The 11,774-nt window shown below is 40.5% G+C and overlaps 1 protein-coding gene across 1 annotated transcript; it reads left to right on the forward strand.

The window, feature by feature from the left end:
- The first annotated feature begins 1,272 nt into the window (after window positions 1-1,272).
- On the forward strand, window positions 1,273-11,639 carry ttc38 (tetratricopeptide repeat domain 38). The gene is made up of 14 exons (XM_046394400.1): window positions 1,273-1,428; window positions 2,872-2,949; window positions 3,087-3,168; window positions 4,248-4,419; window positions 6,034-6,207; window positions 6,918-6,993; window positions 7,338-7,457; window positions 7,603-7,662; window positions 7,893-7,931; window positions 8,426-8,507; window positions 9,053-9,218; window positions 10,185-10,344; window positions 10,769-10,842; window positions 11,228-11,639. The coding sequence occupies exons 1-14, from the start codon at window positions 1,399-1,401 to the stop codon at window positions 11,313-11,315; spliced, it is 1,401 nt and encodes a 466-aa protein (XP_046250356.1). The 5' UTR covers window positions 1,273-1,398; the 3' UTR covers window positions 11,316-11,639.
- Window positions 11,640-11,774: the final 135 nt, after the last annotated feature.

The raw sequence follows: 11,774 nt of genomic DNA on the forward strand, positions 1-11,774 counted from the left end.
TGTATATTATTTTGTTCATTAAATGGATATATTAAATAGCACCTGTCAAAACTATTTACAAAGGAGGAAGAGACAAGGGGGCGGCACGGTGGTGCAGTGGCTAGCACTGTCGCGTCATAGCAAGAGGGTTCCAGGTTTGAATCCCGGTCTGGGCCCTTCTATGTGGAGTTTGCATGTTCTCCCTGTACTCCGGCTTCCTCCCACAATACCAAAAACATGCACATTAGGTTAATTGGCTACTCTACATTGCCCCTAGGTGTGAATGTGTGCGTGTGTCAGCCCTGCGATTGACTGGTGACCAGTCCAGGTTGAACCCCGCCTCTCGCCCGTACTCAGCTGGGATAGGCTCCAGCTCCCCTCCGCGACCCTGACGGATAAGCGCTATAGAAAATGGATGGAAGAGACAAGGGGGCCAAGTGAGGTTATGTGAACTGTCAATGATGCTCAGTAAATATCTGAGCTGAATTTGAAAACTTTCGAAAATCATGCAATGGCGAGTGAAAAACAGTATTTTGTATTGAAAAGGGCATGTAAACTGTGTTTGCGTGCATTTATTCCCCATTGCAGAAATGGTTATGCACGTGTTTAAGCCGACTAAATGTAAACTAAAACTGACATCATTTTATGGGTGATTTCCCCTCTACTTTTTCCCCTCACCGGCTAGAACCGTTACTGCCCTGTCTACTGCCAATACAGCACTGACTTAATGAATGATTAAACTAAAATTTGTTTGTTTCTGTAGAGCTGTGGGATACTGTAGCGAGCAGATTGACTTCGAAGCCAAATGTATACTTAACATACTAAACAGCATTTTGATAAATACTTGATAAACCAGCTACATATCTGACAATGTTGTAGAAAGGACAAATGTAGGTATTGGTAGTGGTCCAGCAATTTAGTGTCACATTTCCCATAAACGTTTGGGACAGAAAAAGGAAGGAACATTGATCGAACATTTCCCACAATGCAGGCAATAGCACCTTTATTGGTAGACCTTCCCAGCCTTACATCATTAGGGGGTTATTTTCTAGTAACCCTGTTGATGATGTCAACAAAGGTAATTTTCACAGACTTGGCTCATCCAGACCCACTGAAGACTACAGTCCTCTTTAGAAAAAGCAAACTAACCCATATGTTTAAAATCGGTGGAGTACCCTTTAACTTAAATAAGCTATAGGGGCAGTTCATAAAAATCAAATCACCAAATAAAACTGACTTAACACCGAGGATTTCTGTTTATTCTCTTAACTATACACAAATGTAAACACTTATGCCCTTAATTTGAAAGCAGTCCAACTGCATCCGGTCTGCTTTCTACGTTTTTTTCCCTTTTTGTGTTAAAGTTCTCGTAGCTCCGGTGTGTGGTTGAACACTTGCGTCACAAGCGTCATCTGAATAATGGACACTTCGAGTTTCAGGGACTGTCAGGTAAGTGTGGGTCTTCGGAAAGAAGTCGCTACAACACAAAAGGTTAACACAACAAGTCGCTACTAAACAAAAGGTTAACACAACAAGTCGCTACAACAGAAAAGGTTAACATTTTGCGTAAGAAATGAAACCACATTGGCTGTTGGCATTTGTCATGAAAGTGAGCGGTGACTGAGTTACACAGAAGTGTTTGGTTTGTTAGCATAAATAGAACTGATAATAAAACTTACTACCACTTAAAGCGAAAATATGCCAGCGTGGGACGACTGGGATTTAACTGTGTTTGACTTCGGAGTTAATACCATGCAGTGTATAAAAATACGTTAACACTAAATGCACATTTAGCAAGGTTGTTAGTGCTGCAGACAAATCCGTGGAGATAATATTAGAAGTAATGCCTACAGATAAGTATCAGGAAGGGCAGAAATGCTGCTCTTTGTCCCTGCTGGTGTATCAATACAGTGAATTATACCTTCGTCCTAATGTTTGGGTTTAAGACGTTTTAATGCACACAAGAGACAGTATTACTCCTAGATTTAAGCACAAATGTATTTATATCCATGTTGATGTTTGCTTAAACTTTGCCAAGATAATTAATCCACCTTACAGGTGTGCATGAGCAGTTTTATCTCACAACACAATGCCACAGATGGTGCAGAGGGAGCGTGGAGTTGGCATGCTGGCTGTGAGAATGCCCACCAGAGCTGTTGCCTGTGGATTGAATGTTCAATTCACTACCATAAGCTGTCTGCAGCGTTGTTTCAGAGAATTTGGTTGTACATGGCTGTCCAGCTAGCCTCACAGCCGCAGACCGCATGCAGCGGCACCAGGACCTCCACATGTGGCTTCTTAACTTACATGATTGTCTGAGACCAGCCACCTGGACAGCTGATCCAGTAGCTAGTTTGTACATCCAAAGAATTTCTGAACAAAACTCACTTGATCGAGCAGATGCTCACCTTCGATGACACCTGGCACTTTGCAGAAGTGTTCTCACGGATCCTAGTTTACACCATACTGAGCAGATAGCAGATAGCATGTATGGCATTGTGTGGACAAGCAATTTTCTAATGTCGGTGCCCCGTTGTGGGGTGTTGGTATGGGCAGGCATAAGCTTTATAGAACAAACACGGCTGCATTTTATGGATGGAAATACTCCGGGATCCTGAGACACAGTGTTGAACCATTCATCTTCATTTCTCAGCACATCTGCGCAATAATCATGTTGTTTAAACAGCACCTTGAACATGCCAGCACCTGTCAGGCGGATTGATCTTGGCAAAGGAGAAGCACTCACTGAACTGGATTGTAACAAATTTGCACACCGGCAGAAATAAGTCTTTTGGGTTCATAACGTTGTCTTAAATCTATTAATTCAGCTTGTTAAAATTGGGAGCAAAGCGTTGCATTTATACTTTTGTTGAGTGTGGGTTACCTTTGCAGGCATGGAAGGCAGAAGGTCTTCCATTGTCCACCAGCAGTAATGAGGCTTGCAAACTATATGATGCCATACTCACTCAGGTAACCTACTTAACACCCATATACTGTACTTACCTCTCCACTGTACACACAGAATACACATACACACGCATGTTGTCTGCAGACTGCTGTGTATATAAGTCGAAACAAAAGCTACAATTAACATTTCAACTTTGTAGTATGTGAAATGGCAGAATGATGAAACCTTGGGAGGAATTGAAGGATGCATTTCTGCTATCCAGGCAGCTGACCCTAACTTTGGTGAGTCTGTGGTCAAACATGTTTTTTATTTATTTATTTTATTCATATATTGCTTTTACTTAACTGGGTATGTCCGGATGAGACACTGAAACCTTTCAAAGCAAACCATGCTAGGAGGCAGCAGCAGATCAGTGTTATGAGTCAAGCATAAAAAAAACCACAAGGAATAGATGAAGGTAGCAGTGCTAAATTCATCCACTGCAAAAACAGCCTATTTAAAAGTGACTAAAAATGCAGGTACTTAAGAGCAGTGGTAACGTGGAGTGTCTATTTTACCTTAAGGAAAGCTTTTATGATCAGCATTTTTATGAATCAAATGTAAGCACACAGTAAGAAATTATCTTATGACTAGGTTAATGTATAAATCTAATATTTTTCAAAAATGTATAAAATGAAAATGAAGCACAGGTTGATCAGCACCTGTCTGTTAAACTAGTTATTTGTATGAATTGTAGTCAGTGTTTTAGATGCTGCTGTTTATCCCGATGCTTTCAGTTTGATCTCTTGTGTGTTCGAAATGGTTTGCTTCTGTGTTTGTGCACATTCAACACTTATTGATGCTCCAGGGAACATGCAAGCTGCTTTTGACATTTAACTGTTGCAAATACAGGATCCAGTCACTTAAACATTGTCTGTCCTGTAGTTACATGAGGAAAACAAACAGAGGTCTTCAGGTTTAAGATGATTTACAGTACTAACAAGAAACATGAGAAAATGATCAATCTAATCTAAATACATATAAAAAAAATTCAAATGCTGATGTCCCTTTAAGCTTGTACAGTATTTAATAGAAAACAAAGCACATGCATATCTCTATGAGTAGTGACCTTGTAACAAAATGTGTGTGTCAAAAGTTCAATTCATGACTGGAATAAACATCCAATTTGAAGCCAGAATACACAATGAATTCCCTGTGAGCCACCTCATGTTATCCTGAGGGAACACAGTGGAGATGAAAACAGGGAGTCGGTAACTTCATCTCTCATTAAACAAAGAGAGAATGTTATTTATTTACTTATTTTTAAAGTAAAGTGAGAAAATCCAGAAGATAAGACGAGTGTCATCTGTTTTCCCTGTAGTTATGGGCCATGTGATCAGCACAGGGCTGGAGCTGGTGGGAACAGCGAGCTCCCCCCGTCTGAATGAGCGTCTGGCTAGTGCTGTGAGGCGGACAGTGGAGCTGGCCAACAGTCAGGACATCTCTCCCAGAGAGAGACTCCACGTCAAGGCTATGGAGCTCTTCTCTCGTGGGTAAGATCCGGGTTGTCGCAGGAAATGCAGGCAGAACAATGGGATGAATAACAAAGAAGTAATACAAGGGCCTGTGGTGATTATTATCGAGAAATATATAGAACTCTGTCCTAAACTCATTTTCCACAAAGACACACAATAGTTCCCCCTAAGACACAACATCTGGTGAAGTTCTCTATAGAATAAAGCATACATAGAACTAAAGGTGTGGAGATGCAGAATCAGTTTGTGAGGGGTGAATGTTGTAAAAACATTTTTAAAAGCTGTTGTCTAATTTGTAAAAGCATCCTGTTAAATGAAATACATTTCATTTTTTAAAAAAGTCTGGTTGCGTAGAAGCTAAATACGGTTTTAAACTCAAAATAAATAAGCTCATATTTCTTTGAGTTGTGAACTGTCGAAAGCTGTCAGCTAAATAGTCCCAAGATCTTACTTTTAATAACATTGTCCCTTCCTCCTCACAAACTTAGAACAATACGTGAACTGTGTAACAAGACAGAAGAAAATCCTGAACCTTTTGTATGTCACTGTCAAGAGGACACACAGCTTCCCTTCTCTCCCTGTGCTCAGATAAGAAGACCACCAATTATTTCTTGTTGTATATTCACAACAAAAACAATAAGGACTGACAGAGTGCTTTGTTAAATGGTGCATCAATCACCAAAAGCTCATAATCAGCAAGAAAGAGCTGTTTGACTACTGAATGGAGTAGGAGGCCCTCTGTCCCACTCATCATTCAGGTACCTGGATCTAAAGAGGAGTGGACACCCAAGATTGACACCTTCTTTAGGAAGGGACAAAGCAGACTGTGTCTGATGAGGAGACTCTTTAACCAGTCTGGTGCTCTGTTCTTAATGGTGGTGTGCTGGGGTGGTGTCATCAGTGCCATTCTAGTTAAGCCCCCCTAACCTCTCCATGACATGGGACCATCCCGTGTGAAACCAGGCTATACAACTGCAGTGGACATCACAGACTGCCACCACATTGACCTGCCTGATATTTCATTATATAAGATGCGTGTTATTGAGTTTTCACCCCTTCCATGAAACTGTCAATCTGACCAAAAGACAGACATTCCCACTGATTTAATGTAACATGTATTTAAGTGAGTGCTACAGTGCAGTCAGGCAACAATAGGCCCCAGTAGAGAAGACATCAGTTCTGTTTACCAGCACACCAGAGGAAATGGGTTGCTTGTGAAAGTCTTTTTAGTCATCAAAAGACTATAAAAGGTGTTTTATCTATGAAGCAGCATTCAGCTCTAATTTCCTCTTCTTCTCTCCCCATGTGATACAGTCATATGCTTCAGATCTGGAAGATTGTGTGCCAGGGCTCTTCACTAAATTCCAGTCACACAGTCTAGCAAGAAATATTTGTATTTTATCTGTAGTGCATTTTTCCCTCTGGTATAGTCGGATATACTGTGGTACGGAGAAGACATTTTGTTTCTCAATATTGTCATAGAGGATGCTTATGTTTTTCAAGGGCCTCTGATTCCCTCCATTCAACACAAAGCATATTGACGTCAGTGTGATTCTCTTGCTGCACTTGTTCTGTTGTCTATTGGTTCACAGAACTGTGTCTGTCTCTAACAGTGACTCATGTTTCTTTTAGCAATTTTCCCAAGGCCTCTGATGTATGGGAAGATATTCTGGTTGAACACCCCACTGATATGCTGGCACTCAAGTTTGCTCATGATGCCTTCTTCTACATGGGAGCCCAAACCCAGATGAGGGACTCTGTGGCTCGGGTGATGCCCCACTGGAAGCCACATCTGCCTTTGTCCAGGTACAGAAGACAGCATACATGATAGCTATTTTAATGACATGAAAACTCATTGATCTTATTAGTTTAGTTATAAATGTAATGAGAGTGAAGTGCAGAAAAAAGCAAAAAAGAATACTTGTCAATGTTGTGTTAACATGTTGTTTCTGCTGCTCCCAAGTGGACAAAAGGTTAGTGCAGGATTGGATTTTGCATTACAGTCAGTTATTGCAGGTCTGTTTTCGCAGAGAACGATATGCATGATGTGGAAAAAATAGGTGAGACAATTTTCTACATCATGCTCTTAAACATCTCTGCTCACGTAAGCAGTGTGCTCTTACTATTAACAAGGCCGCAAATGGAAAGCAAGAGTTTCAGCGGCTGCATGAACAGCATGTAAGTGTCTCACACTTACATGCTGTTCATGCAGCCGCTGTATACCAGCAGTAAATGTTTTCTGAGAAGAAGTTGAGCAAAAAAAGGCACAAATGAAAAATAAAAACACGTGTGCAAGAAAGTATGCCGTTTATACAGAGATGCTGATAGTGTACATACTAACATACATACTACTTTTAACAAACTGTGTGAAAATTGTGTGTGTTATTACTCAAGGCATGTTCAGAAAACTAATGTCTGCTTTTCATCATAATACTTAAACTGAATAAGTGAGTGAAAGTTCTTCCTGCCTTGTATTTTGTAATAATAGATATTTTTTTGCCTGTTTGTGCCCTCAGCTATCTGAAAGGACTGTATTCCTTTGGTCTGCTGGAGACTCGATTCTATGACCAGGCTGAGAAAGTAGCCATGGAGGTGAGATTTTCCTCTCCGCTGTAGTCTGTCGCAGACACTGTTGTCATTACTGTAGCTGGGTGTTCAAGGCTGTCTGCGTGATTGTGTCAGTTCAATTCGACAAGTAATTTGCTGTCGAACACCAATAATAAGCAGCTCTCTGAGCCTTCAGCTGCCTGACTCTTCTGTGCTAAATGCGTAATGCATACAAAGTAGCTGCGGTCATTCGAGAGAAGATTGAGGAACATCATTGATAAAATGAAAGATAGTAATTGAGAGTTGAGCATGCCATTATTTTTGAGTCGTCATTTTGCTGTGTGTGTGTTCCTTCTCCTTACTTTAAACTGTTAAACTCCTTTGTGCAGGGCCTTGCTCTGACTCCAGAAGATGCTTGGTGTGTCCACTCTGTAGCCCACGTTTGTGAGATGAGAGCAGAGTTGGACAAAGGCTTGAAGTTCATGGAAAGCAGAGAGAAATACTGGCAGGTACAACCTTATGCTGTTCCTATGGCACTTTTCTGATGACTCCCATCTCAGCAACCTTGTGCAATTCTGTACAGTTTGTTGGAATTAAATTGAAATAAAAATAACCCTAGGAAAAATATTTCAAATATGTATTGTTTAATTCTAGGCATCTGACATGCTGGCCAGTCACAACTATTGGCATTGGGCTCTGTACTTCATTGAGAAGGTAAAGATTCTAATGAGTTTTCTCAGTCAAGTGAATAGTTGGCAGTAGGAGTGTTTGTGGAACTTGTATTTATGATATCCTTTCCCCTGGGTAATTCGAAGTTTGGAGTTGTAATTATATTGTGAGATTAATTTGTGTTTGCATCTGTGCAACACAATCTATCAACCTTGCTTAACTCTGAAGTCTAAAGATATTCAAAACCATCTTTTTCACCTCTTCCTCTTCCACAGGGGCAATATGAAGCTGCTCTGCAAATATATGATTCTCAGGTTGGTTTATGTTGAGAATATGCATCAAGGCTTTAATAGTTTATTTGTCTGAGTACATCCACACTCAGTCCTTTCAAGCACCATGCATGTACCAATACACAGGGGATGCAGACTAAAAGCAATATGTTGTGCTTGTTGTGATTCAAGAAGGCAAGTGTGTGCAAATGGAGGTCAAATCCATGCTAAGACACATTTCACTGTCAACTGCCAAAGCTGATTATTTTTTTATTCACTCTAAAGTAAAGCCCTTTCATGTCCTGTACCTTTTCAAGACTGTTTCATAGTGTTACTTACCGCTGCCGTGAGTTTGAACACAACAGAATTTCTCAAGTTGGCTGAATATTGTGAATATTTAACTGCTCAAGTCCAGCAGGACATAAACTTGTCTATTTAAAAATGTATTCCCCTGAAAAATGTTTTTGTTTTTGTGGAGGCACATATTAAATTCTTCATTGTTCAAGGTGGATGTTAAAACTTTGTCCTGTTTTCCTAAGGTATTCCGACATTGCAAAGCCTCAGGATCCATGTTGGACACTGTAGATGCCAGTTCAATGCTCTACAGACTGGAAATGGAGGGTAAGATAGGGACTAACATGGGAATTCACAAGCTATCATTGGCTGTGGGACCACTGCAAAAAGGAAATTGGGAAGTGAGCACAAGGGTCTATGATGCAGTGCAGTGCATTTATCACATATGACTTCTTGGATGCCAGTGGTTACACTTTGACTAAAATTTTGTCTAAAATTCTTGAAGTGATCCGTGTCACTTTTAGAAATGTTCAGACTCACACTGATTTGTCTGATGAAGATGTTGCAGCATTTGGTTATTTGTTGCTAACATCCTAAAGGATGACTGCAGCATCTAATCTGAGATCATTTAAGATAGCATGGTCTTTAATGAAACCGTTAATTAGGTAAGATAATCTCAGTTATCATACCTCATTAATCTGAAGCTCAAGGTGCTGTGTTGGAAGCTGATTAGCTAATTAGCTGAACTGCTAATCATTTTTTTATTCTGTTCATATTTAATGGCTTGCCAACATTTTAAAAGTATGTTTTTCTTGATTTTGCACCTGTCATATAGCTTTCAAGCAATTTTGGTGTGTTTGTGCATGTGTCAGGCGTGAGCGTGAAGGACCGCTGGCGAGAGCTCCTGCTGGTAACACAACCTCACACTGATGATCATGTGACCTTGTTTAATGACCTCCACTTCCTCATGGTGTCACTGGGAGCTAAAGAGTGCGGGACCTCTCAGCGTCTGCTGGAGGGCCTACAGGAATTGGTTAAGTAAGTTCTGCACCATTTCTACCCTTCACTGCACACCTCAACATTTTGTCAGCGTTACATAAGAACCACATGTAGAGCCTTATGTAAAACTGAGACAGAAACAAGGCTTAGTGTAGGACGGCGAGATAGAGATAGGAAGCAGTCAGAAAAAGAATTCAGAGCTCAGTCCATCTCAGAGTCCCAGGTCTTCCCTCTGTAGCAGATGCACAAGCAGCTGCTGCCTCTCTGGAGGTCTGTGGTGTCTGACCACGGACAGCCTGTGCTATCCATTTTATCCAGCACACAACCCACAGAAAAGCTTAATTTTAAAACCATGTTATGTTTTTCAGTGTTGCATAATATAATGCAAGTGTGCAAGAGTCTGGGAATAATGCACCTTTTGGTGGGGGTGGGGGGGATGTAGGCCGCTCTTGAGAGTTGGTTCCTGACTAAATAAGAAATAAGACACAATAAGAAACCTCAGCACAGCTCTACTTAACATTTTAGGCAAGGCCAGAGGTGATGTTTGAACTTTGCATTTATTTAATTCCACGGATTGCGTAGCTTTACATAATCCAAATTTGCCATAAAGTAATTTTACATATTCCTCTTGCAGTCAGAGGCAGTGACTCACAGCATCCAAGAAAGCTTCACAGCAGTATGGAATTTTTGGCCTTACAGTAAAGTGAATCCTACTTGGAAATGAATACCTTTTACATTTTAGTTGTCTAATGCTTAAATACACAAGCCAGCCTACAGAGATAAACCAACCTGGAGCTTTTCCTGCAGGTTTTGAATTTTTTGTAATGAAAGTGATTATATCTTTGTGTCATTCACAGCTTTCATTTCCTTGAGCTTTCTTTTTAAAAATGACGGGATCCCCCTCGTACAGCTAAAGTGAAGTTACCTGTGAATCCTAATTTTTATCTCTGGAGTACCTCATTGTCTTTTTTTTTTTTTTAAATCTGTTGTTGTAAACCTTCACAGAGAACCAGGGGACAATCAGCAGCATCAGCTGGCTGAGACTATTGGCATACCAATGTGTCAGGCCATGATGGAGTATGACCAGGGCAACTACAATCAAGCTATGGAGCTACTGTACCCGTTACGCTACCGTTTGGTAGATATTGGCGGTAGTGATGCACAGGTAGGGTCCACAGACTTAGGTCTAATAGGTAAAATGAAACAACATCTGAACCAAACTACAGTTCTCTCACAGTTGAAATACATACAGTCTCAAGGCTATACTTTCTTTGGATGTCTTTGTACTGTATTGTGTTTTCTTCAGTAAAACAAAAATCCCTGATGTTTTGAATGGCCAGCGGTGAAGAATGCTCGGCACAAGAGCTGAAAGCTTTCAGTCTGTGAACATGCTACATAGTGGAGCACAGTGCACCAATGTATGAATAATGAATCTCTGTGATGGATGCTGATGGACTTCATACATTCTGTGTTCTTTGTGTTTAGAGAACTGTTCCCCAAGGTGCAACAGTGTACATACAATATACCGCAACAGGGTAGAAAGACTATATACAGTGTTTGTTTATGAGTTTGTCCACTGTTGTTTACAGAGGGACATCTTCAATCAACTGCTTATTCATGCAGCCATGAAGTCAGAGAATAAGCATCACCAGAAAATGGGAAGGTAATGTCCAACAGAGATTTCAGACCAAACAGAATGCTTCCTTTCCAGTTTCAGGGCTAGCCATCTTATTTTTTTAATGTGAAAATCTGTTGAGAGATTATAAGACGAGGAAAGAAAGACCTTGCACTATCTAAAGCACTGGTGATGATAACTGATTTCATCATGATAACATATAGTTGGTGCTGGGGCTGCTGTCCACTTCAGTATTCTCCAGTTGCCGTCTTACCAAGTGCATGTAGAATTCATGCTGCCATTATGTAACTGGCATCCACTGTATGTATACCATGTTATGCTTTTATTATTGATAAGGTTATTCCCTCGGCTTGTCTCTCTGAATCTCTGTTCACCTCCTGGTGCTGTCTTGTGTTGTGCTGATTACTCACAGATGTCTTCTGGTGGAGCGCGATGCAGTGAGGCCAAACTCCCCTCTGACGCATCGTCTCATGCAGAGAGCTCTGGCTCTTCACAGCTAGACTGACTGCAAGGTGCATGGAGCAGATCAAAGCCACACAGTAATTTGATGTTCCAGCTTTTGGCTTTAGAAGATTCCTTTACCAACCAACAGGAGCTTTTCACTGTTGTCAAATGTCTTTGAGCTGATGCTTTCAGTTAACAAAACTGACACACCTAATCAGTACAAAGCAGTGTGGCTTTCTTCTTCTGAGTTTTATTAGCAAACATCACATTAAAATATTAATATTAAATTTAATCATACTAAAACACTTTTCAGAAATAAAAGCTTCATGTCAATATCAATACAAAAACCATGTTCAAAACCAATAAATATACACTTTGCACCTTTCGTGCCATGATTGTTTGAGTAACAAAATAAAGTGCACCACACTTTTATGCCCATAGGCAACAGCACGTTTAGAGTAAGAAATGTACTTAGACCCTACAGTGTTACGGTAGTGCTAAAAAAGATGTCCTTG

Source organism: Scatophagus argus, chromosome 7 (genome assembly GCF_020382885.2).
Source record: "Scatophagus argus isolate fScaArg1 chromosome 7, fScaArg1.pri, whole genome shotgun sequence".
NCBI classification, from domain to species: Eukaryota; Metazoa; Chordata; class Actinopteri; family Scatophagidae; genus Scatophagus; species Scatophagus argus.